The sequence below is a fragment of the Stigmatopora argus genome, chromosome 11 (assembly GCF_051989625.1).
Source record: "Stigmatopora argus isolate UIUO_Sarg chromosome 11, RoL_Sarg_1.0, whole genome shotgun sequence".
Classification (NCBI taxonomy): domain Eukaryota; kingdom Metazoa; phylum Chordata; class Actinopteri; order Syngnathiformes; family Syngnathidae; genus Stigmatopora; species Stigmatopora argus.
In genome coordinates, this window is record NC_135397.1 from 11,437,872 (window position 1) to 11,465,756 (window position 27,885).

At 39.8% G+C, this 27,885-nt stretch overlaps 2 protein-coding genes across 2 annotated transcripts; one reads left to right on the forward strand and one right to left on the reverse strand.

Moving 5' to 3' along the window:
* Positions 1–12,175: 12,175 nt before the first annotated feature.
* Positions 12,176–14,768, reverse strand: six3a (SIX homeobox 3a). The gene is made up of 2 exons (XM_077614089.1): positions 13,683–14,768; positions 12,176–12,411 (listed from the first exon to the last, which is right to left on the reverse strand). Exons 1-2 carry the CDS (start codon positions 14,372–14,374, stop codon positions 12,219–12,221), a joined length of 885 nt encoding a protein of 294 aa, XP_077470215.1. The 5' UTR covers positions 14,375–14,768; the 3' UTR covers positions 12,176–12,218.
* A 33-nt stretch (positions 14,769–14,801) lies between these two features.
* Positions 14,802–23,077, forward strand: LOC144084837 (uncharacterized). Its single transcript, XM_077613614.1, has 5 exons — positions 14,802–16,853; positions 17,019–17,079; positions 22,292–22,477; positions 22,753–22,841; positions 22,987–23,077. The coding sequence occupies exons 1-5, from the start codon at positions 16,639–16,641 to the stop codon at positions 23,075–23,077; spliced, it is 642 nt and encodes a 213-aa protein (XP_077469740.1). The 5' UTR covers positions 14,802–16,638.
* Positions 23,078–27,885: the final 4,808 nt, after the last annotated feature.

The following is a 27,885-nucleotide window of genomic DNA, read 5'->3' on the forward strand; positions in this document are numbered from 1 at the left end:
GTGCCTGGTGAAATAATGCGTATATTATATATTGGTTATTTTTAATTAAACCTGGAGAAATTGAGCAGGATTTCCCGATAAAATTGCTATTGTTTTTGTTTTGTTTTTTTTAATCGAGGACTACTTTGTCTGAAAAAAAGAACTTTTCCAACTCGTTTCGTAATGTTACAAATAGTAAAACCACAACCCCTTGCAATATTGATTTCACCAATATATTGCCTCTTAAAAATGTCCATATTGTCTCATAGTAGGAGACACAAGCATTAAAAAAAGATGTGTCCTAAATTTATTCTCTTACTCAAATGGACCCTTAAAGGCCACATAGCAGAACCACAAAAAAACGATTCTCTTGTGCAAGTAATGACCATTAATGCCTTTAATCAGGGTCCAGGATAAAACGTCAAAAGTTGACAATTGCATGCATGTTATTTTCTGTAATTGTCGAGCTGCTCCGTCCATCTTGAGATTCTAAAACGAACTGCAACCAGATAGTTTGAGTAGACTTTTTGTTTGGTCAGTGTCAGGTGCAGCATGTAGTGAGTAAGTAGGCAACATTCTAGTGTAACACATTACTGGTCCCAGTGGGAAAGCTCTTCACTTAGCTCTCCATCACAGGGGTCAGCGGTCAAACGTTTATAGCAAGCAGATTCCATTAAGTGGCAAGAACTTTGCACTGACTCTGTCCCGCTCAGTGTTCACAAAGAGAATAAATATATAATTATCAAATTATGATGTTGGAGGAAAACGTATTTAAATTATTTGCAAGGATACATCTCAATGTTGGTTTGCTATTAATGTTTTTTGTACAGTTCATGATTAAAATAAGGTTGGGATATTTTCTAATTGAAAATACAAGATTCATATTATGTTTAGAAGTAATTAAATACACTATTAATTATTTTGTTATGTCTATTACAAAGCATGGGCCCTTCGTATTTATGAAGGAAAATTACAATCCTTATCTTTTAATTGGCACATTTGAATTGGGTTCTTTTGCAGATTGAATATAAATATTAAGTGAGTACAGGGTAAATCCCTAAAAAATATTATTCGTTATTTCATTGTTTATATATTTGTAAATAAACATAATACAATTAGAGATACTTCATTTTTCCAAATTCTTGTTTTAGGAGACTTTGGTGGGTTCCTTTTTCCCTAATATCCACAAACTGGCACATTTAATCATTTTCTGTACTGCTTAGCATTGCAAGTTGTGGTCTTGCTGGAGCCTATCCCAAAAATGTCTTGCTTGCCAATTGCAGAAAACTGGTACAAACAATTTTGAACAGCATCCTAGTGCTTTTTTTCCACATTTATTATCCTATTTTTTAAAAAAAATACATTACTCCGCCATGGTTTACTTTTGTACAATGTGGTGCTGATCTAATTTCTTTTTTTTTTTTTACTTTGGTGGCTCATGAATTCTCGTGTTCCTCTTTCTCTTGGTATGACCTTCTTTTCATACCATAAAATGACCACTGTGTTAACTCCCAATTTCTGCTGCCAGTCCATATTTTTGAATGTACATCAACATCACGTGATGCTATAAAACAGCAGTGTGTGCACGCCTGTGTGTGTGTTGTATTGTATTGTGTTACGGTCAAAAAGGAGAGCAAGATGGCGGCAGGTGCTGAATGTTGACAGAGGGAAAAAGTCGAGGTAGTTTCCCAGGTGTTAGCCACGTCCAACTTCCACTATTTGGATGCCATTCAATTCTCACTGATGACTTTTCCAGAGAGTGTTACTTGATAGCGTCCCATTAAATAAGTCCGACGTGATGATTAACAAGAACCCTTTTTAGTGTTTTTTACAGCATTCGACTCAGTCGGGAACCAAAGGGCATGTTAAAGCCTACAGTGTTGTGAATGATTCTTTAAAAGAAGGATTGACTCCATAATGTGTCTATTAATGTCATATGTATTTGTTTGTTTGTCTTTTGTTTTTGTTTTTATTTTTGCTATCTGTATAATGTCTTAACACGGCACCAGATAGATTCAATGCCCTAACTAAAAGTCCTAAATGCCACAAGATGGTGCTTAAAGCGTCAGTGCCAAAGAACTATGTTGGAGTGACAAGTCTCTGTCTATGTGGAGGCTACGCCCTTATTTTTCTCACGATCGTCCTCTCTTCGCTTCTCAAGATCTTGATTGGTGATCATTTTGAGTGTCTACCACTTTGGATTTGCGGCGTCAGTCATTGTCATTTGCTCATCAAGTCTTTTTCTGATTGTTTTGTAAATAATTGCAGCCTTGTGGAAATCCACAATGTTGTTGGCATCTTCCAACAACTATTCTTTGGAAAGTGACATGAATATGTAAAAATAGATGTGTAAAGAATTGTACCTAGACCAAAGATCAGCAATATGCTTCCACTCATCTCACACGTTAATCAATGCAACTATAAAAACTATAATAATTTTCTAGTGTAATATCCTCACAAAAAACATTATTTATGCAATCGTTTATTTAATCAGTGGCAAATATGGCGTCACCAAAGCCAAGGTGTCATATGACAAGTGTAGCTAAAAATGATCACTTGTTTAACCTGCCAAACAGCTAAAATAGCCACAATGATAAACATGCGTACGCTTTAACATTCACACATTCAAATGGGAAATATGTCTTATTGTTTTCCCATGCAACCTTATACCACCTTAGCTAATTGTGTCAATTAACCTGTACAAACTAGCTGACATACAAGTGTGTTTGTTAAAGTCTCATCTCATCTCATTTTCTGAAACGCTTTATCCTTATTAGGGTCACGGGGGATGCTGGTGCCTATCCCAGTTGACGCCAGAGGCGGGGGACACCCCGAATCAGTGGCCAGCCGATCGCAGGGCACAAGGAGACGGACAACCACGGACAACGCTCACAGCCATACCCAAGGGCAAATGTAGTGTCCAATCAGCCTACCATGCATGTTTTTGGAATGTGGGAGGAAACCGGAGTACCTGGAGGAAACCCACTCAGGCCCGGGGAGAACATGCAAACTCCACACAGGTGGACCGACCTGGATTTGAACCCAGGACCCCAGAGCTGTGAGGTCGACACACTAACCACTCGCCACCGCTATCCACCGGGCCGCCCAGGTGGGTTAAAGTGACAATGGATTATAAACAGCAACAACCGACAGCCATACCTGTGCTTGCCAAACAATGGCGCCACCAGGGGGTGGCCAGGGGCCTTATAAATTTATTGGCTACCCAACTGGCTGGTAGACATTGTATTGTTGGGTTTATAATATATAAGTACCTGCTTTTCCCCAGTAGGTGTTTTGTTTACAAGATATATACACTTTAATGCACCCATGAAAACTTTCATGAAGGTTCATCAGGAAGGAGAGACTGATTTTTTTTTTTGCGGATATCATAGTATACCTCGGTTCATTCATTTATTTTATACTGTATGGATTAATTTAGATGTGGATTAGGGGTGAAAATACGAAGTAATATATACAGTATATGTTTAAATGCTATGGGCTGAATTCTGAAATAAAGTGTGTGTGCGTGTGTATGTGTGTGTGGTGTGTGTGTGGTGTGTGTGTGTGTGTGTGTGTGCGCGTGTGGTGTGCGTGTGGTGTGTGTGTGTGTGTAATATGTAGTGTGTGTTTGTGTGTGTGTGTGTGTGTGTGTGTGTGTGTGTGTGTGTGTGTGTGTGTGTGTATGTGTGTGTGTGTACATGTTGGTCTTATTACATTCAGAGATGCTGGAGGTCTTCCTTGAGTAGCTACCTCGCTTTTGCACGTGGTCTGCTTCTGGGCTCAATCCAAAATAAATTGTGTGGCATATTGTGACAAATGCTGCAAATATGCCATTGGGTGTAATTGCACTGCACACCAATGAGAGGTTGCCATTCTAAATTGCATTGAGGGGGGTTGGAAGTGAGGGCATTCCAGGAGTGTGGGGGATGTGTCAGTGACCTTCATAATTCTTTATAGACCATTTGTGCATTGTTGCTCACTTCACTTGACATATATACACACCCACGCAAATAGAGTGCTCGTGTAAGCAAAGTGCATAAAACAAAGACATCATATTAACGTAGTTCTGTGTAAAAAAAAATCCGTGCAATGTCTAATTCTAATTTTGGACCTGTTGTGCCCTCTGGTGGTTCCCTTGATCACTGCTAAACGTTAGGGAGACATCTGTTCATGTGTTAATGGAGTCCTTTTTTTTGTCTAATGATATTCACAAGATGGAGTGTTATGTCACCTCAATGGAAAAGAGCAAAATGTATATAGCAAGTGTCATAACGTGGTTTTGAAGGTCGTCCATATTATTTCATCAGTGATTTTAAATAGTGCTCTCATTAGAATGCTGTTATAGCATCATAAAATATTGATATAGATATTTCCCATTGTATTGTGTGTGTGTGTGTGTGTGTGTGTGTGTGTGTGTGTGTGTGTGTGTGTGTGTGTGTGTGTGTGTGTGTGTGTGTGTGTGTGTGTGTGTGTGTGTGTGTGTGTGTGTGTGTGTGTGTGTGTGTGTGTGTGCATTCATGTAGTGCAGTCAAGCACATTTGTAGTCTTGGTATGCGGACACATACACCTGACATTTAAATGAATGAATGTGAGGGGGTGACATGTTAAATGCTCCCACAACATCTCCCGTGGGTTTTAAAGGCCATCATGTTTGTTGGACAGACGCATTACAAGTGACAAATCAAACGAGAGACTCATGCGGTTGCACAGAGATTGAAACTTGGCCTTTTAAACGTTTATATGCCTTAACTGGTGCTCCTGCCCCCTTAGCCCTGCTCCTCCTCCGTGTGTGGGGGTGTGTGTCAACATTGATTGCAAGATTGGACAGATGAGTGAACCTGGAAGTAGGTGAACACACTCATTGTCAACAGCGTGCTTAATTTGAACATTGGCCTCAGTTGATTGCCAGATCAGCAGCACAACCTAATGAGTTTGTGATGCCAGTGTTCATCCGGTTTCGGACTCCTCTAAGTCTGGGGTGTCACACCGGGATTCAAAGGGCCACAGTGAATGGAGGTTTTCATCAGTTCATATTTTCTACACTAAATAAAAACTGGGAAATAAGCCTCATTTGGGTATCCAATCATTTGTTTCCGTAAAGGCAGATTTTCCAAAGGTGTCAAAGAAGACTCGGCATGTACTGAACCACTTGCTTAGTGGCCTGAGAGTGGAGGTCGAGGCTTGAATAATACATAGTTGCAAGGCGGGTAAAATGTGGGGGCCTTTGGGGGAAAAGGGGCTGACTTCAAAAAGACCATTCACGTACAGGAGTGCATTAAAAATGAAACAAGTGGTCGGACAAAACAGCTGGACCCAAAAGCCACACATTTTTAACTGGAAGCTCTCTCAGACGGTAAATACGAGGAGTCAAAGTCAATAAGTCTCCTCTGTAACGAAATGAGCAATGCAAACATGATCATCTGGGTTCTTTTTATTCGTATCCTTTATTAGGTTTAAATGTATTGGGACACTTGATTCTAGAACTTATAACATTATTCATTCTTTTCGAACTTAGCAAATTTGTTTTCAAAGTGACGAAGAAGAAAGAAAACTTTTACAGTATGTTGTTTTTGGAGATGCAGAACCTTCTCCTCCAGACGGCATAGGCACTTGCAAAGGCACCACTGGCAAATTTTAACCTTTAAGATTTAATTGTTTTCACTCATGGAGGAAGCACTTCATCCCTAAGGTGCCAAATTACACTTTGTCAATTGGTCTGGCAGACTCGTTCACGTAAAGCACACATGGGTGAACATTGACAGGCAAGAATGAGCTTGTTATCAGTCAGCTTTGTTGCTTAGTTTCCCAACTAATCAGCGGGCAAAAGCTGCAGACACGACTGTTTGTCAGCATCCATCCATTTTCCGTACCGCGCAAGGCTTGAAGGAGTGCTGAAGCCTATCCCAGCCAGGGATTGAACCCTCGATCTCAGAACTGTGAGGCAGACATGCTAACGTTATGCTATCCATCGTGCCACTGTTTGTAAACAAGATATAACATTTTCCTAAATATGTCCACCTTTAGGACAAATTCAACTCAAGGCTATTTTCTCTTGCCTTGGTTGACCTACCATTTACTGCTCCACGTATGCCTCCTGGCTCTGCCAGCCAATGAGACCACTACTAAGTGACCTCACTCCTCACATGACTGTTTACGTTTCACACACGCATGAGAACCTGAAAGGACAAGTGAGTGCCCGCAAAGGGAGGAAATAATAATACAAATGTACCGGCTCCTGGTGTGGTGGTGTATGCCTCTGTATGCGTTCATCGTGTCTAATGGCAGAGTCCGCTCGGGGCGTTTTTTTTTACTGTCCATTTACAGTGAAACCTTCTCTGTAGCCGGCTCACTGTGCCCCCCTTCCATAATAGCGGGTTAAACTCTAAAAGGCCACACTCCAGCGGAGGCCATTATGCCCTCTGTATCATATAAAAACACACCAGTTAGTCAGTCAGTCGTTCATTGGGCGCTTGGCAGGTCTCACGGTATCAGTGATGAGAAATGATGCAGGGATCTGGGTTCCATTTCATAGGCTGAATCGGGGATCTTGCATTAAATGGAGAAGCTACATCAGTCTATCAACATCGTTTGACTTTTACGGCATGAAATTTTGATGAATGTGTGTATTTGTGGACAGCATGTGACTTCGCTCTACTGCAAACATGACTGTAGCATTAAGGTCCCCGTTGACATGAACTAGTGTGAATGCAAAACACACATGCTGGACTTGAAACAATTTTGTTAGAAAGAGATTTTTCTTCAATAGTAGTAACGTAAGTCCTCGTTTTCACGTTCCTCTTTTTGCTCTTGTGATGTACTGCCATTAAATATATGTAGGAATACAACAATATACTTTGTATGTATACATTTACCATTCGCCCCATTAAAAAATCGAGTTTGTAATATTTTCACATCAATCTGCAGTAATACAGTACTCAAAACCTTTTCAGCAAGCAACTACAGTATTTTCAGAGTACAAGAAACACAACGAAAAGATACTATCTTTAAATATAAATGTATTTCTTTTTTTATTTTTCCATTTAAAGGTTAATGTGTTTTCTCATCAAATTCATTCATTAATTACTTCATAAGTAATATTTGCTTAATTTTATGCACCTGTATCATGCTAAGTAATTTTTCTGGTACAGTTCATAAAAATTTGAACACACCCTGCTGTTTTACACTCATTAATATGACCTGTACAAGGGTTGAATTTGGTGCCAATTGAATCAAATGGCAAACGTTCAAGATATTTCCGCTAGATGGCAGTCAAGGAACATGTTTGGATCTTTTCTAGTTTTAGTCACCTTCACTCCGCGTGCGTGTGCGAATGGATGTGCGTGTGCGTGTGCGCGTGAGTGGACTGGGAGTGGCCGCTGCCCTAATCCATCCCATATAGCGTAGTAAATGGGGGATGAATTGATAAGGGCAAGCGAGCATCGTTCAATCCCTGACCTTTTGTTTGGGCTTACTGCACAAAAAGCCTACGTCACACTAGACCCAGCTTTTGGCCTTGCTTTCAATGAATGAAATGCCATAATGCTCCTATGAATGCCTTAAAGGTGCTCTACAACATATTGCAGGGTGTACTCTACAGATTAACCTCTTACTAAACAATGCATGATCCGATCCACGCAGAATATTTTTTTCCACAATTAAATGATAAATGGGCTCTATTCTACAGATCAAGCACACATTGATTTGTGCGTGCAGGCAGGAGAACAACTGTGGCAAGTTTACGCATCATCCTCACATATAAAGCCTGAAAAAATGTAAAAATATGGTTTAATATTGAACTAATTTGCGGGGCCCAAGGCTGAAAAACAGATGGTGGAAACGGCAAAACATATTAAATATGTTTTGCAGTCCAGTGCGAAACATATTGTGCTATAGCTTATAGGGTTGGGGGTGTGGGGAGGGAAAGGGTGGTCCGGCGTGTAAAGTGCACTCTAAGAAGGCCTGAGAACGACGGGAGAAAACACAGGTGCTCGGGTTCTATTTAAGCTGCTCAGCCCTCTGTCCACTCGGTGTGCACAGGGCGAGAGATCACAGCTTGTACCCAGTGGCCCTCCAAAACAACACGTGCACACACACACGCACTCGCCCCCCACCCCCTCACATATGTGGGTGCAAAGGCTGTGCGCGTGCACGCGGGAGGGGCTCACGCTCACTCGAAGCCTGCATGGTGCTGCTGAGCTGCTGTCATATTCCACTTATTTTAGAAACGATGAGCCATACGTGGGCTATTGAGCATCCTGCACTCACACGTGCACGCGCGTACACACACGCATATACAGTGCAGGTCAGAACAACAAATTAATACGAGACGGTCTATAAACAGCATATTGGAGGATGCCTAGTGTCGGTAGGTTAAATGTGTGCGTGGAACACAGTGTAGTGCTTTAGACATGTTTTTTAATTTTTATTTATTTATTCAAAGTTAAGTCATTAAGCATATTTATTTGGCTTATTTTCATTGTTGATCATTTGTATTACTCATTGTATTATTTTATAATAATTATTTTTTTTTCTTATTCTATTATTTAATTTAATGATAAGAAATAATACTATTTTTTTAAAGTAATGTGTGTGAGCGAAGCCCTTTGGTATCGTTTTGATGATTTAACAGCTATATGAATAATCTTGCCGTGACTTGGTGGTAAATTTAAGCTGCAAAACGTTATATTGTGGAAAAAAACAATCAGTGGACACATGCATTTATCGATCTATCTGCCTGGCTGTTTATTATGAAAGATTACTATCATTAAAATACTCATTTTCAGTCTGGGAAAACCTTAGTGCATCATTCTGAAAAAAATTACATTGCAATTGAAATTACTTGACACTAATGATAACAACAACAAAAAACATAATAACAAAGTGCAACTGTAACTTTATAATCATACCTGTACATATTTCAATGTATTTTTTAGTGTTATTTATTCATGTTTAGCATTTTACCAAACGCCTTTCTCATTTTAATATATAAATCTTTGGTCCATGGGATCTTTCTTCTTTTTTCTTCAAACTCCAAAAACAATAATCAAAATATTAAAAACCATGAGTACAAATTAAAAGAAGTTATTGATACTTTCTTGTTTGTATTTTGCAGAGAGAGAGTGTTTCCTTACGAGCAATGAGTGCAGTGTGCATGATCACTATGTGAGATGAGTTACAGGAATGCATAAGACCTACTGGCTAATAAATAAAGAGCTGTTTCATTTAGTTTTCAGTGAGATGCTCACTGATGAGCTGCTGCTACTGCTGCTGCTGCATGAATACACACCAATAGAACGTGTGTGCAGTTAAGCGTCGACAAAAACAGGGCAGGGCAAGTATTTCTCACCGCAAGACTTTGGCCTACGAATAACACCCACCTACTTTCCTCTCCCCTCTTCGACTTTGTGGGTATTAATAGGTCAAGGATACCACAAAGACAAAAATCCAAAAGTATGAGTTGTGTAATATAGGTCCAAGAGGCCAAAAATATAAACTGAAGTAAAAGTGGGCTCTTTTTAGTGTGATTGTCTCACATTCTTGTCGTGTAAGTATCACACACAGAGATTACTCCTCGCTAAGTTCTTTTGTGTGCTGATCCATATTTGACTTGACACATCACGAATACGACTCCCCCACATACTCCACGCACGGACAGGAGCGCGCGCGTACACACACACACACACACACACACACACACACACACACACACACACACACACACACACACACACACACACACACACACACACGCACTAAGTGCATAACCCCGTGCACACATTCACAGACGCGCACACGTATGTTTTGCAATGACACGCCAAGACCTCTACGGCCTAATTGTTCTACAATATGATATATCCATATGATATATATATATATATATATATATATATATATATATATATATATATATATATATATATATATATATATATATGTATATGTATATGTATATATAGGTATATATATATATGTATATGTATTTAGCTATATTTTATAAAGGTCTTTATGAAATTCGCACATTCAAAAAAGATTGTTAAAAGGGTTTATGAATGAAGTCGCTTTAAAAATCATACTGTTCATCCTCTCTGAGGATAAAAACATAACTTTGAAAACATTGATATTCATCACAACCATGTTATGAACTGATCTTTCAAAACAGCAGTTGTGTGTATAATAAAATATATGATGAAAGAGAATTCAATTTGCGCAAAATATGTATTTTACAAATAATAAATATCTATTTCAATAAGAGTATTTTAAAATATCTATTATATGATGATAATTTACTGCCTTATTTGATTTGAAAAAACTTCTCAAAGCACAAACCTAATAACCATTTGTACTCTAAAAAATATACATTCTTTGTTGTAATTAGTATACAAATGAAATTATACAAAATTACAATACATTATCTTGAACCATATTTAATGTGATTTTAATAGTTATATAATGAGCTTTATTATGTCAAGAATTATTTTTTCCAATTACAGTATGCAATTCCCTTTCTTCAGTTGCATATTGAACTTTTTCCCCCAATTTATTCTGCAGTCATAATGTGTTACCCAAACCGGTAGTTATAGTGCGTGTTTTTGCATTTAGGACATTATTCCAACAAATCTGCCAAAGCAGGAAAGGAAGCTCTTAACGCCTCACTTACATATTAGCACAACTTCTCCAAAATCCTCTAAGTGTCCGATGATAAATGTGCCCGCCCGTTGTAAATGCAGTAGCAAAAAAAAAAGAGATTTGCAGGGAGAAATCCCTTTTTTTCAGGGTGAAGGGGGCGGGTGGGTGCTTGTCGTCCCGGGAAGAAAAGCTCTTTTGAGAAGGCCACAATAGCAGATTGGGCCAGGGGAGGAGTCCCATTGCGATTAGCCCATTTAATGGCGCGTTTACTTAATTTCTGCATTCAGCAGCAACGGTAAACAAAAGGTGGAAATGGCACTCAGCACTTTGTGTATGCGTGTGTATGTGTGTGTCTGTCTGTCAGAATGTGTACTCCTCACATTTAAGGCAGAGGTCACGTGTATACCTATTTTAATGACACACACAAGACCAAATATGAGCACATATCTCCCTCGTGTGTCGTTTAAGCTCCAAGAGTAAACGTTTAGGTGAGTTCACACACACACACACACACACACACACACACACACACACACACACACAGACACACAACCCTTGCCTGACAGTGTAACCTGGTCCACCCTAAGCCTGCAGAGATGAGCGTTAATGCTCCCACAATCCAATAATCATCCAATATGAACATGTGTTCAGCCACTTATCGGATGGAGAGACTCACTCAAAATCAAGCAAAAAGATTTCAATTAAATATTATATTTGATTATTTAAAAAAACAAATAAGATCCTATGATATTCACATATAAAAACATTGTTTGAAGGTGAGGAGGAGAAAGAGGAAGAGGGTCCACGTTGTGATATGCGCAAATGTCACATAGAGAACAGACAGGCCTTCAGCACATGAGTCATCTTTCCAGTTTGGAAGAAATATTTTATGTATGATTTGAAACACCAAGTAGAGAAAAGTGAGGGAGAAGGGTAGAAAAGAGCATGAGTGGGTGGGACAGTTGGGCAGCCATAATTATGTACAAGCATATTTCTACACGTATATTACACAGCGGGAGAATGATGGCATTGTTTTTTTTTATCAGATACACATCATCCCATCTTAAAAAAAAATACAAAAAAGATACATTGTTTTGACCCCACACAGGCAGTGACAATGGAATATTATTTTTCTCCTTTTCAAAACAAAAAAGGTGCTTACGATTTGAAATGATTGTCTTATGAACAAAGAACAGAATCAAAAAGCAGCTCGTCTGTGTGATGTCATCACCAAAATAAAAGCTTTTAATCCCTCTGCTCGATGCTCTTCAGATGCAAAAAAAAAATCAAAATCAAATAAAAACATGAAAAATGAATATTCATGCAATAGTATTCTTGATGTGTAAAAGGCGATGAAGAGGAGAAGAGAGGAGAATAGCATCGGGTCCTTTTTTTTCCCAAAGCGCTTTTAATTTAAAAAAAAAAGATCAGAAGAAAAGAAATAAAGAAAAAGAACACGTGCTTTATCTCTTTTTATGTAATATTTATAGCCATCGGTCCTTTCTTCCTCCATCCAAGTCTTTTTCTCCTTCCAGGTCCATTTTCCCTGTAAATAATTCTCTTTTTCTCGTTCTTTTTTTCTGTTTGTTTGTTTTTGTTGAAGTTTCTGCGTATCATACGTCACACTCCGAGTCACTGGAGGTGACGGACAAGATGGAGGTGCCGGTGTCGACCCTCTCCGTCATGCTGGACACGCTAGTGGTGGGACTGGCCGCCGTCGAGGGCGACTCGGCCGAGCTGTGAGGGGTGAGGCCGGCCTCAGAGAGGGACCTCATCCCGGCCGGTCCCATCGCTTGGTGCTGAAGCCTGCAAAAGGACACGGGCCAGAAAACCGTCATTTTGAGCAGCCAAACAGAGAGCGAAATGGCAATTAGACTTTTGAGAATGTGCCCCCTTTTCACCCCTCCTCATCGGGCTCCCCTCTTGCAAAATAAGAGTGCAAATCTTTTTCTTTATAGCACCCTGTAGCCGGCCCCAAGCAGCCACGCATGCCTGCCACTTATTAAACCGCTTTTGGGGTACAGAACAAGACACTGTTTGGAGGCAAGGTTGCAGGAAAAGTCGGTGCACGTGAAATGTATAAATTATTTGTCATATCTTGTATTCTACAATAGTGTAGCGCACGTTCTCCTTATTTTTGGGCCATAAAAATGTGACGTGGAGGTTGCTGCAATTATCCTAAATGTGTATCTGCAATCCACTCATGATAATAACTCCACCGCGCATGGGATAATATAATGATACCAGTGAGGAAATATATAGGCAGTAATAAGAATGCCTTTCATATGGCTTCCAGATCATCTCTTACTGTACTGTTGTTGCTTTTTAATCAATTATTTTGCAGTGCAGTGATACCATGCTTAATGTTATGAATACAGCCTAGTCTGCAAATGCTTTTAAATATTTCAATGATATTTCTATTATCCCCTGGACGGGATAATCTTCCTAGATAACTGCAAAGTGACATTAAAGTGCAGCAAATAGTGTGCACGTGTAGTTTATTTATTTATATTTACATATATTTATACATATGAGTAATAAAGCGACTGAGTATTGACAACAATGATTTTAGACTTCTTGAAGTCTGGGGATGAATGCATTATTTCATCAAGGTAACGTGAACACCTACCAGTATTTGTATTTATTATAGTAAAAAAGAAAATTTAAAATCTTTTAAAATACTTAATGGAAAAATAAAAACAAATAAAGTGCACTGGCTGTCTAACAAAGCTATATCGTATTTATAATTACATCAAAACATGAGAAAGTTAGATAGTTAGGATAATAGCCAAATAATTTTACGCTGGATGTTTTGAATTGTTGTTTCTGTTTGCTGAATTTAAACGCATTTATAAACCACGGGAATAAAATGCAACCGCATTGCAATATGTTGCTGGTTGCCAAAATGTAAATGATTAGACTTTTCTTTCTTTTTAGACGACAAAACGCTAGCGCTTTTCAACAAGTCGGTGACCGCCTCAAGCTGCTCTCCAAGCCGGACAAGCTCGACCGTGCGCCCGCCTGTCGTCTCCCGTTTTACGGGTGGAAAGTGAGGATTAAAATCTGCCAGTACCAACCTGTTTTTGGCTGCCGCGGCTCTGTCTCGTTGCCTCCGGTTCTTAAACCAGTTGCCGACCTGTGTGGGAGTGAGTCCTGTGGCTTGCGCCAGTTCCCTTTTCTTGCTGGGATTCGGGTAAGGGTCCTGCAGGTACCACTCCCGCAACAGGCTCCGCGTCCGCTCCTTGAAACAGTGCGTCTTCTGCTCGCCGTCCCAGATGGTCCGAGGCAGAGGGAACTTCTTCCGCACGCGGTACTTGTCCACGGGACCGAGCGGGCGTCCGCGCAGCTTCTCGGCCTCCTGGTAGTGCGCCTCCAGCCACATGGCCTGCAGTTTGCCGTGCGAGTCTTTGGTGAACTTGTGGTTCTCCAGGATGTGGTAGAGGTCCCTGAAGTTGCCCGTGTGGAAAGCCACCACGGCGCGGGCGCGCAGGATGGACTCATGTTTGTTGATGGCCTCGCAGGCTCCGGGCGCCACGGGCAGGGACCAGAGGAAGCGACCCAGCCGCTCGATGTCGCCGGTCTCCTCCAGCGTCTCGCAGACGCTCGCCACCTGCTCCGGGGAGAAGTTGAGGGTGGGTAGCTGGAACATGGACAAGTCTTCCGGGGACCTGGCGGCGGGCGCGCTGTTCGCCAGGAGCAGGGGGCGATCAGCGAAGTTTGGCAGGAAGAAATGGGAGGGATAAAGCTCTAAAGGCGATCGGAAAACCATGGAAATGACCTGAGAGAGAAAGCCAAATTACGGAGAAAAAAGAGGGGGCGAAAACCCCTAGCAGAGGAGCCACGGCGAAGTTGCGCGCGTGAGGAAGTAGAAGAAGAAGAAAAAGAAGGAGAGGAGAGGAGGAAGAAAAAAAAAGCAGATCGAATGATTCAATGGCTATCGCCTAATGACACCAGCCTCATAATATCTCCCCCCTAAATCCGCCGTTGAGTGTAGCATTGAAACATTTTGTTTCCCTTTTCTATTGGTCTTCTTGGTGTCGCCGCGCCGTTGCCATGGCAGCGCTGCCAATCACTGTCAAGCGTGCCAATCATTAGCCAGTACGTAGCGCGAGGCTTTCACCACCAGTGCCGCGCGCACGGGGGTTATCGGAGTCTTCCATCGCCACGGCAACCCCCGCCCCCGGCCCGTCCCCCACTCCCTCCCTTTTATACATCCCAGCCTCCATCGGAGCCTATCTGCTGCACGGAATGAGCAATTAGAGGCTGGAATATTACTGCCATCTTTAACGACGCTCGTTAAAGCGCCCCAAAAATGGGAGGACGTGCACGGCGGGGCGGGTGACGGCAAAAGGGGGCTTTTAAACAAGGGGGGCAAGTGGACGGCCAATAGCTTCCAACTAGGGAGGAGAGTTTGCCATAAAAAAGGCTTTTAATGTTTATTTCTGGTGTATTTTTGTGTGCTTCCAACTAGGGGGGGGGGCGTTTGCCTTTAAAATGCTTTTAATGTTTATTTCTTGTGTTTTTTTGTGTGTTATCCGTGATAGGTAGGTCTTCCGGAGCGGCTGTTGGTACCGGCGCACGCTGCAAAGTGACGCCGCCTCCTCTGCTTCGCGTCCCGGGCCGCGACGCTCGCTCGCCTCGGTCGGTCCCTCCTACCTCTTTTTCTCGCTCCTCCCAAGAAACATGAACAAACCTCAAAATCAATACCGAATACGAAAGAGCTGTGTTCATGTGTGACTTTTGGTGGAAACACCGCCCCCCCTTCCCCGCACGCCTCCTCCCCTCAGCGTGATCCAAAGGCTAAAGACGCGATCCATGTCCACATCCACGGTCACCGGACTCGGCTTAGTGTGGTAGCCGCGACGGTGTGATTTCCATGTTTGCGGCTCATATTTAGACAAGGGTGTTAAAATCGCACCGAGGCATTGTGAGCCGTCCTTTTGCTGCTGGTTCTACTGCGTGGGGGCCCGACGCGATTCCAGACGCCTAATCCGACCTGCAGAAAGCTGACATAATGATCCTAAGCCGCCTTTGCTGCAAATCGTGGTGGAATTCAAAACTTGTTCTCGTTCCCTCTTCTCTTACAGCGCGGACAAGGACGGGTGGGACAGCAGCGTGCGCAAAAAGCGCGACTGGGAACGGACAGCGCACGGACTTTTTTCCGCAAGTTGGGGCCATCCGGTCGCACCGGCAGGACACTTTCGGTGAGTTTCCACATTGTACCAAGTCATTCCAAATAGCAGCGCTAGGAAAGAGGGGGCGGGGGGCTCCGTGGAGTGGAAGTAAAAGGCTGGTATTTTCACGCTGGGTTTAAACCCTGCAAGCCTTCTATGCGCCTCACCCAAATGAAGTTACAAGTGAAGGGCTTAGCCCTCCTAATGCAAAGCCTCCTACCTGACCGGCTCTCCTGGTGCACCAATTTAGTGGTCCACCATTCAGAGGAAAGCCGCAGGTATTATCTAGCATTATGTTTTAGTGGAGCCTCTTTTGGGGGGTGTTAGTGGTCGCGTTCAACCCCTCGCAGGCAATTCGGAAATCGCTGCTGGAGTGGACAAGAGTTGAAATGTAAAACCTGAATGGAGAGGGGGGCGGCGGTGGTGGAGGGCTCTGCTAATAATTCACATTCTTCTACGCCCCTTTTGTTTACGTTAAGCATGTAATTAACACCCCCACCAAACAAGTTTATTCACCTGCCGCTAATTGTGTGTTTATCCGAAGGCTTGCTCAATGTTGTGAACAGCAGGGGGTGCGGGGGGTCCGGGCGGGGGGTTTGCCTCTGACTCGTTCCACAATGCACACGCACTGGATTTATATGGAACACAGACACATGCCCTATACTGGATGGGACAACTCTTGTTATATCGTTAGACTATTGCGAAAGTGTGTTGAGATGTGGCTTGTGACTAAAATCTTGTCACACTTTTGAGCCCCCCACCCCATCCCCCTCATGCACACACCCTGCAAGAGCATCTCTTTACTTTAATTGCCGGGCAAACAAGCAAGGCTGATAGAGAGTGTTAACAAAAAAGTGCTATGAGGGGAAAAAGTGCAGACAAGAGATTTAAGACCCCCCCCTCTCTCTCTCTCTCTCTCTCTCTCTCTCTCTCTCTCTCTCTCTCTCTCTCTCGCTCTCTCTCCCTCTCTCTCCCTCTCTCTCGTGTGTGTGTACGCACACACACGAGAGAGGGGTCTGCTTGGATGGCCACATCATGCACACATGGACCAACACGCAGCAGCATGCAGAGAAGGTAAGACACAATCATCATAGCTTTTCTATTAACTATTTTATTTAATGCTCAGTATTGCAGGAAAGTGGTTTAATGCAACTTTGAGCGCCCATTTTGTTGTTGCTATTTTATCCTTCTGCGCCTATATGAAGAATTAATTTAATTAATTCAGCTTTTCTGTTGAAGTCTGACCCTGAACCCGCTTTGTGTGGACTCGGCTGCATTTTCATTTCGAGAGCGTCACCATGTGAGTATCGCTGACAAAGTCAACTTTTTTTGCTGCTTCATTGCTATGTGAAAATCTTTAATAAATGCAAAAATACGACAAATTAAGTAACGCCTATAATTGGTAAATTTTATTGTAGTAGTTGTTTGAGGTGTGGATGTGTAATATCACTAATGTTAATTCAATAAAATATTCAAACATAATTCTGCAACGTTCAAGTCTTCCATCATTTTCCAGTACATAAAATGTCCATGCTACAATGTCACTTTAATGCTCATTTATTTATTGGTGTATTTATGTGTGTATATATATATATATATATGTATATATATATATATATATATATATATATATATATATATATATATATATATATATATATATATATACATATATATATATATATATATATATATATATATATATACATATATATATATATATATATATATATATATAAAGCGCTTTAGTTGTTTTATTATACATTTACTAGCCTTTTTTATTTTTATTTAATCACATGATTATCAAAAAGCAAGCATTTTTTTTAAAAGTACATTTGATGACGTCTATAGAACATGCAACAAAAGTTTCTAAAATTTCTCTGCCTCTTTTCTTCTTCTCTTTTCTCTCTCCTCCTCCTCTACCTCCTCCGCCTCCTTCTTCTGTATAGTTTGCATTGTGTGCTCTCATTAGGGGCACTTCCTGGCAGGGCCGTGCGCTTGTATTGGAGCTGTCCAATCAGTGTATTTACACGGCTTGTTAGCGACAATTAATGAGCCCACCCTACCCAACTCACCGAAAAGAAATTCTATTCTCAACATTAAGATGTAATTTGTGTCAACTTCTAAAGTGATGTAATGATGCATATTTGTACATGCTGTATGTATACGGTATCTCCAGAATACACACCCACATACAGTATATATATATATATATATATATATATATATATATATATATATGTGTGTATAATGTATTATATATACATACATACATATATATACATATATATATATATATATATATATATATATATATATATATATATATATATATATATATGTATATATATATATATATATATATATATATATATATATATATATATATATATATTACAGGTGTCTTAGGTCCTATTACTGCAGATCTGAAAGTCATTTACAGAAAAGATTGGCGTGTATTTCTTTGTTTGTGTTTGTTTTCTGGGAGGGAGGCATTGGGGTGAGGGAGTGGGGTTCTTTGCAGTGTGGTGGGTCAGCAACATGATGGATCCACCATTGTGTGCGGAATGAGGTTTGACAAGCTGACTCAATGCCCTTGCAAAAGGACGTTCAATTTAACTCAACCTGCACCATGCAAGCGCCGGACTATTAATGGGCATTTTCAACTTTTAGTTTACTTTACATCTATGCTATTTAAAAAAAAAAATCTTAAATTCACCTTCTTGTACTTCTTGTAATTTTCAGGATATTTTACTCGGCTTGATATATTTACAAAGTTCAATGTGGGCCATATCAATAAAGGCACCCCTTCCCCCATAGGGAGGGAGCAGGGCCAAATAAGTCGGAGGAGAAGGGGGCGCGACTTATTTGTCATTCATGCAATAATATTCACTTTGCATTCTTTGGAGTATATATTAACTTTTCCATTTCACGTAAGAATTTAAGATCCTCTATACAATTTTGTGATGCACCCTGGGAGCTGCAGTCACATTAGGACACATTATGTTAGTATTTGGCTATGTCGGCAGTTGGATCAGGGGGTTCTACCCATCCCTCCATGATAGTGCATAAATTCAGGTAGAGACACACAGACACAGAGTTAGGGTCTGCAGGTTTGAGTGTTGGCCCCTCAATCATCGCCCCCTCTTGTACTTCCCCTTCTTTACCCCTCCACTTAAAAATCAATTAGGCCCCTCCGTTCCACGCTACCACAAGAAACACAGGTGATCGGGTCACATTGGAGTAGGAATGCATGGAGATCTGTCCTTTGGCATTGGCTTGATTTCAACAGTACATGTTCATGAGGAGAATACAACAATGTTGAGTTACTCACACTATTCCTCCTCTAAAATCACACACACACAAATCACATATAAAAGTAAGTTCAGGATTTGGATTAAGGCCAAGAATCATTTTTGTTATTGATTTAGACATTTAGAATTTTCTGTTTCTACGAAGAGTTGCAAATATAAATACCAAGTAAAGTTTAACTGATGCACTTAAAAAGCAAAACATGCAAATGTAGCAATATCATAACAATGGCTAATAACAATACCATGAAAACGACCATGAAGAGCCTGTAGGGTGTTTGCATGGTGCTCACTCTTCCAGGTAAATGCTCTGATGTGGAGACACCCAAGTAAACACATCAGATGAGGGGCCCCCAGCTTTACATATGATGCTCAGTAACACGTGATCGCCTGTGAATTTATTTCTCAACCAAGAAAGAAAAGTTCAGGGTTGAATCACACGCGTCGGCCTCACAGCTTTGAGGTGGGTTTCCTCTGGGTACTCCGGTGTCCTCCCACGTTCCAAAAACATGCATGGTAGGCTGATTGGACACTCTAAATTGCCCCTAGGTATGGGTGTGAGCGTATGTATGCATATATATATATATATATATATATATATATATATATATATATATATATATATATATATATATATATATATATATATGTATATATGTGTATATATATATATGTATATATGTGTATATGTGTATATATGTATATGTGTGTATATATATATATATATATATAAGCGTGTGTTTTCTTCTCGTGGAATAAGAGTCATAGTAATGAGGTTATTCGTCAAATCAACGCGGAGTTCAAGCAGCCAATCAGAAGTAATTTCATAACAATTACGAACCAATCAGAAGCGTTTTCTGTCTTCAGGCTCAAGAACAGCTCCTAGGGATTTATATTCTCAATTATTGTGGGCTTTTCATTTAAATATGCTTATTGATATGGATGGCGTTTGCAGTGCTGCTTCAGCAAAAATAAAAACATACTACCCTTTGTTGCGAAATTGTATACTGTAGAGCAATTATTGATGTTTCGAATAATATTTGTACGATTTTTGTTTAATAATAATAATAATTAATATATTTTTTTTTGTATGGTACATGTCCTATGTGATTAGACATCTCAAAACCATACAGCTGACGCTCTTGAACATAAGGGAAAAAAATCCCAGGAAAAAATATATGAATACAAACAGAATGATAATTGATACTGATTGTGAGTGTGCTAATGGGATTATAATGGAAATTGGCAGAAATTAATTGTATGGTGTTTGGAATTGACGCGTTTTTATAATCCTGAAAAAAGGTCCCACAGACCTGAACATAATACTACAAGGATTTTCTAATTCATCCAGAAACTTTAACTTTTTTTTAATATTACCGTCCCGAAAAATAAACCTCCATTTTTATAAATTCATTTTCTGAACCGTTTATCCTCACAAGGGTGCGGGGGGTGCTGGAGCTAACCACTCGGCCGCCGGTTTGACCAAGGTTTGTGTGTGTAGTATTTGCCTGCGTGTGCCTTTCTCGCTGCCATTGAAACCATCATGTTTTCCTGCACGCGTGGGGCTCGTTCACGCGTGCACCGCGATAAGCCTGCCTGGCTTCAATGCGCAACTCGCCGTGGACTTGCAGCGTGGACTCATTGACACATTTGGCTTCTTATTGCAAGGTGTTGATTCATCTTGAGTGTCCGTGGCAGATGTCATAGCGCGACCGAGAATATTTACGGGCATTTAAGAGACGAGCCATTATCCTGAACGCTTATCAAACATTGATGCGTGGCAGCTGCACTTGTGCGTCTCCCGTTGACGACCCCCACCCCCACCTCCACGTCTCATCATCAGGCGCCCACAACCATTTTTACACCCACTTGACTCGTCCTCTCTTAACATTTCACACAAAAAAACTCCAGTGTGAGACATATGGGCTAAAATACAAGACCAAACATAAATATTCATACTAATAATACCATATTATTGTGCTTTTATACTACAGGGTTGTAATATTTTGGTCATTAAGAAGAAGAAAAAAATCATCAATCATACAAGCATGAATGACTTGACGTGAATACCTGGGAGTTCCTTTTTATACATCATGTAAAATGATCATAATTGTCCGTTTTTTAAGGTGTGCAGAACTATCGACACAACCGATATGATGGATATTCAAGTCCATGACTACATGTGCAAAAAATACAATTCATGGATGTAAAGATATAATTACACCTCAATGTGCCTAATTTTTATATTATATATACACATAAATATATATATATATATATATATATATATATATATATCTCAAAATGGTTAAATAAGAAATTACATAATCACATTGTTTTGTAGAGGTGTAAAGCCACGAAGACGGTGTGAGGTAGTACCCAAGTGTTTCAGGTTATTTTATTTATAATATTCATTACCGTATTTACTCGCATATAAACTGCACCCTTAAAAATACCTTTAAATTGTTGAATTTTACAGTTTCTCGCGTAGAAGCTCCCCCTGATTCACCTCCATAATCATGGTTTTAATTAGGGAGTACAAATGTGTTACTTTGAAGGGAAAATCTTAAGAAAAATCATCATACGTGGTTTTTCTGAGACGCTGTATGAATCAAGAGCACATTATTAAGGTTAATATTCCTGTCTTTGTAAATGCCAAATATCAAATTATTAAATTTGTAAAAAAGAAATGTCTATCTTGATGAGAACCTGATGCTTTCTAATGATAGAAATTACAATTTTCTTCCCAGAAGTTTAAGCTGTTGTGGCGGCCAAATAGCTTTTAATGTCAATTCTTTCGATGGTTCATATTACTGCAATAGTTGTCACTTTCTAACAAGAAATGTAACAAAAAAATCAATCGAATTTTGTTCTACTAGGTAAGACGGCAGAGCCCTAAGTAAGATGGTGATGCCCTGATCAAGCAGTGACAGGCACAAGTGAGGTTTTTTTCTTTAAGTCCATTCATAGACGTCAAATTTAATTTTGTTTAGCGTTCTGTTCATCATTTTTTATATTTGGAAATAAATAACCTTATCGGCCGCATTTTGTCTTGCGTTATGGTGTTGTCACCTTGCAGTTTCGTGCATGCCGACTGTTTATGCGCATATAGGTCGTGCCCTCGAGTCAGTAATTTTTATATCCGACAATTGCAGCTCATATGCATTAAACCTAATCATTTTGTATCTTGCTTCTCTTCAGGTTCAACCCAAGTTTACCAAATCAATGCAAAAGAAAGGTGACAGGGGAAACTTCCCCAAAAAGGGTGACAGGGTGAGCTGCTGGTATATGGGGACATTGGAGGACAGTACAGTCATTGACACCAATCCCCTCTGGTTCTTTATAGAGCAAGGGTCTCCAACTCTGGACCTCGAGGGCCCCTATCCAGTATGTTTTCCATATCTCTTACCACATCTGCTGTCCAGGAGCTTGATTAAGGTGTGTTGGTGGAGGAAGACATGGAAAATAGACTGGAAAGGGGCCCTCGAGGACCAGAGTTGGGGACCCATTATAGGGACTCGGATCATTTTTGAGTCTCTCCACCTCTCCAGTGGTGAAAAATAACAAGAAAACCAAGCTTCAAAGTTGGCATGGGCAAAGTCATCAGAGGGGTATGTCTCGTATTTCCATTTTTTTTCCTCCTGTGGTGTTAATGTTGCCTTCTTCTGCAGTGGGATGAAGGCCTGCTGACTATGAGCAAAGGAGAGATGGCACCTGAGTGGGGTTATGAGAAGGGCCTTCCTGATGACAGGTATCCTTTTGATGTTGATTGGAAAAAAACATAACTTAGTAGCAATGTTTTTTTGTCAAATGTTTTGACTTAACTGGTCCCTAGTCTGTCTTTTTTTCATGTTGGACTTAATTTCTTCCTGGACCCTCTTTTTTTCTCTCTCCAGAATTCCACCCAAGGGCAAGAAGAGATTTCTCGTCCATTTACCGGAGGCTGTTTGCACCGCTCCATTTTTAATTGCTGGACGGCCTACGTGAACCTATCTCAATAGCCACTTAGAATTTGTGGAAAAATAAATGTTCTTGAATTGTATGCATATCTTATTTTTCCATTTACCTAGCAAAAGAATGCAAGTAACATGACAAGTTAAAATTTTTATTAACAGGAAAACATTGGCACACGGTAGTTGATTGGTGTGACCAGTCTTTGCTCCACCTGCAGACATAAAACAAACAGCTATAGGTTCACTAACAGACTTTTACACACAGAAATATATGTAGGGGTAATCATATACAGAAACTGGAGAATCAAAAGAAAGGCTTTGGTGTTTTTTTTTTTTGGAACTAGTTTTACCTTGATCTGGCCCAGTCTCCTCTCCTGTAACCTCAAGTGTGTGAGTGTTCTGGGCACACAGGAAGAGCTGCATCTTGATGCTAAACGGGGAAAACTTGATTTAACCAAACTATTTAGGAGTTGCCAAACAATTATTAGAGGAAAGAGAAATCTTTCAAGAAATGTAATAAACGATCAAGATAAAGAATGAAAATAAGTTAGTGAGTGCTCCGTGCTATTTTCCCTTTTCCAGACAAGGTGATTAAATATACAGACTGATGATAACAATTAGGAGAAAGTTGTGATGGAATAACGATTAAAACCTTTTAAATCATTATTAGTAATATTTAATTAAAATTGGAAAACATCTTTCAACATAACTGCTTACACTTGCAAGGAGGTACCTTGTGATGTCGTCTTAGTCCACAAGGCATTCTGAATTGTAGTAACTGAATCATTGTATTTAATCGCGACACTCGAAAAACATGTTATCTAATCAGTACAATAACACCCTAGATGGTTAGAAAAACAACAGTGTGAGAATTGCCGAAGTAAGCATAAAAACAAGGCATAATATTTTCATTATAAGGTAAACAAAGGAGTATTATAATGTAAACAAAGCAGCCGTATTTTCAAACAATACTGCGATTATCGCCATCTGCTGCTGGAGTCCCATCAAAACAGTCCCGTTGTGTTTTGCCGAAAAGCGTCCGAAAACAATGTGTCCTCGAGCTGTGGGGCCTTGAGGAGACGATGGGGAGGAAAAAATGTCCATGGTCCCATGAATTGATTTATAGCCTTATTACTTATTAAAAATGCTTACAACACATATAGAAACATTCCATAATAAATCCAACAGTTGGCTTAACAATTTTAGTATAGATGATTTTTTGTGTGAAAACAGAACAATTACAAATTGGTAACGGGTGTTTAGCACTCGCAGTGAAAACTATCGTTACATACAACACACCAGGAACTAAGTCGTGCCTCTGGATGTCATTTTTGAGTAAGCCTTTACCCACCCTGTCCGTTGATGTCTCGGCTTTGTTTGATTAAATCAAAAAGACACACGACTACACGACTCAATAATTGAGAGAAAACGGGGAACATACTTTTTATATCAAATGGGAAGCTTCGTGGTGACGCTAGTGCTAAGATAACTAGTCACATACGGCACACAGCCAGTGGGGAAAAGGAGCCCAAATTAAATTGTCGACGGTGTCTTCAAACTGGCATTAAACTAACAGATTAGTTGGCGTTTGTGGCTCAATTGATTCCTAAAAAATCTCCCGGTAGCGTAATAAAAATGCACTTAGGCCAGTAAATTGCTTAACGCCTTACCTCGTTGGCGTGGTAGTCGTCCGTCAACATGAAAAAGGCTGTTCGAAAGGGCGAGATACTGCGCATGTGCTTAACTTAGGGCAGCTGCGTCGACAATAGGCGTAACCACGCCCATATTGTCCCGCCATGTTGAATGTGGAAAACATGGTGGCTTGCTTACCGCGCTCCACGAGATGGTTTGTCCTCCCAACTCAATATCAATGTCTTGAAAATGACGTAGAATAGTCATATATATTAGATATATTCATTCAGTCATTAGTCCATTAAAATTAAGAATGTATAATGATTAAATACGATTTTTAATTATTTTTTTGGAATCTTTATGATGAATTAGTGAACTAGATTAAATATTAAATACATGCAATATTTGTTATGATTTATTACTAAAAGTTAAGTGATTATTTTTTTAATCACTTTTATTAGTGCTGTCTTTGTCTGTCTGTTTTACATGTGCTTGAATTTTTTATTGCCTTAATACATTTCAAACAAGGAAAGATATGGTGTTTGCAGCACCATGATCTCTGGGGATGAACCCCCTCCCCAAGCCCCTTACTTGTAAATGTCGTGCAGAGGTAATGGGAAGTCGTCGGACGGTGAGGTCATGGGTTCATGGCGAGGTTAAACCCAGACTGCTATGTGACCCCCACACAACCAACCAGCCAACCCACCCAAACAACCCCCACAAGTAACCTTCCTTCCTATACAGACGGATGTCTTTCCACTCTTCTCCACCCCACAGGCCCATGTTTGTTTTGGAGCGTTTATGAAATGTCCTCCACCCCCCACCCCCCACCCCCCACCAAGCCTACCGACAGGAAACTGAGCAGCATCCATACGTCATGCAGGACAAGGCAGTTTAGCATTCGACATCCCTGAGAAATCTTTTGTTTGTTACATCTATTATTAGCTGGCGTTGCATGCAACTTGGTGCTCACCCTCAAGGTTTTATGATGTATGTATGATTCATGATAAAGAATGAGTAATGCATTTTAATGAAACACATCCACATTTATGTAAAGAGAATAACAATCAGTCATATTGATCTATTTCCAGTTTTCTCTTGGAAATTTGCAATTTATTTTTATCATTACCAATTTTGTGTATACATGTTATATCTCAGGGAAACTGTTACTATGTCTTCATGATAATTATTACCAGGTCAAGAGGATTAACCTTACTTGGTTCAAAAACTAACTGCATTGTGTATTTAAAATTAATAGAAAAATATTTATACAGATAAGGGTAATAAAACCTATGCATAATCAGCTCGGTGACTAATTGTGGTTGCGCAGTTTATCGTGGCTGACAGATGACATAAAGCCCAAATCAATATAATTAATATTTTTAATCACGTATAATTGCTTGGATTCTTTTAAAAAGTGTTTTTAAAGGAATTCATTAACAAAAAATGTAATTCTGCTGTAATAGTGTGTAAGAAATTGGGTTAAGGCCGAGATTCTGATTTTAGACATTAGAAACTTTGTTTCCATGCATGGCTATAAGTGAGTACTTGATATGTTCTTTTCTCACAGCTTCATCATCTTGCACATTATTGTGCAAATCACGTCATTTTTGCATTAAATTTAACTGCTCAAACTGTTTTACTTGACTAATAAAGTCATGAGTTTAGTTCTCACAGCAAAACCGTTTTGTGGTGTTTTTCAACCTGTGGTCAACACGTCAAAAAACAAATTATTTACAATTGGAGCACGTGTAGAATGCCCCTTTTAGGAGGGCTATCCCTCTACTATTTTACATTAACAGATTTTTGTAAAAAAAAAAAGAGTAATCCTGGGGATGTAATCGGGTTATTACAAACCTAAATAGTGCCAAAACCTGATTGTGAAAGGGTTTTCGGCTGTATGCAAATGTAGCCTGTGAAATTTAGCGTCATGAAAAAGTTTTGCTTCTTTCTTCAATATATATTATTTTACCACAAAGTGGACACATTTCATCATTCAAACAAAACTAAAATAAAGAAACCCCAAATAAACATAAAATTTATATAATAAACATACATTTATTTTTGATTTATATTCTTATATTTAAAGCTTACTTGGGCCAATTTAAGAAGGTTTCAAATAAAGTGTAGAAGGGAAAAAAAATCATGCTTTCATATCCTTCTAATTGCATTTAAGTTGACCTGGTGATTATTAAATTAGTAAAATGGCTTAATTTAAAGTGCTGACAGAGTTATTTATACACTTAACACTAAATTATTGCCCAGTGTCTCATCTTACGCATGTTTTAGCCCCTCGACTCGCATCTTTACGCAGCAAAACCTGGTCCCAGGAGGCCGGGCCGCCCCCCGAAACTCCACTCCTGAAACTAATGATGAGTCACATTATTTTTAACTTTAAATGTCCATCCTTGCACAGTCACTGAGGAATGTTTGAGATGTCGCCGTCCTAATGAAGTTGAGCACATTAGAAAAGAGATGTTTGAAAAATGTGCTTCTATTTGATCTGAACTATTACAGGTTGCTTGTTTCTAGACTTCTGACATCTTTCTCCAGTAACTGTCATTTTGTTCTTCATTTTCAAAACAGGGTTTGATTGTTAGTGTAATTTATGTAATCAAAGAGTCAGTAGAAAGCATAACAGGATACACATGAAGAAGGGGAAAATGGAGGATGGGAGGAGCGTGTGTTTTATTGGGAACTTCTTTGTGTGTTAATGAGATATTTAGACCTGAGGACAGCCAATCTGGTGGACAGCCTCACTGAGACCCCTGAACATGCGTGCAGTTGGCTCACATTCACGGCATCACATGGGCAACGTCTTGTAAGGCCTTCTCTTCTGGTTCATACCATTTCAGAAACTTTGACATGTTTCTGTCACTCAGTTGTTCCATTAAATTGGATTATTGATTCCTAGAAATCTCTCTTCCTAATTTCAGCTCTTGATTTTATTTAATATCATATTAATTGTATTTTTAGGAAGATTAGGTCGGAACGCAAGATCCCACCGAAGGCCCAAGTTAAGATCACCACTACTGAATACACACTTCTGAAATATGAGACTTGTGAGTGAGGATGCAAGTGAAGTCCCTCCCTTAATAAAGTTCACAAATGCAGAACCTCTATCCTTATAGAAAGTGATGACCAATCATATGTACATACACATATGCACGCACAGTAACAATTTGTGAAGGCTTACCACAAAATTATACT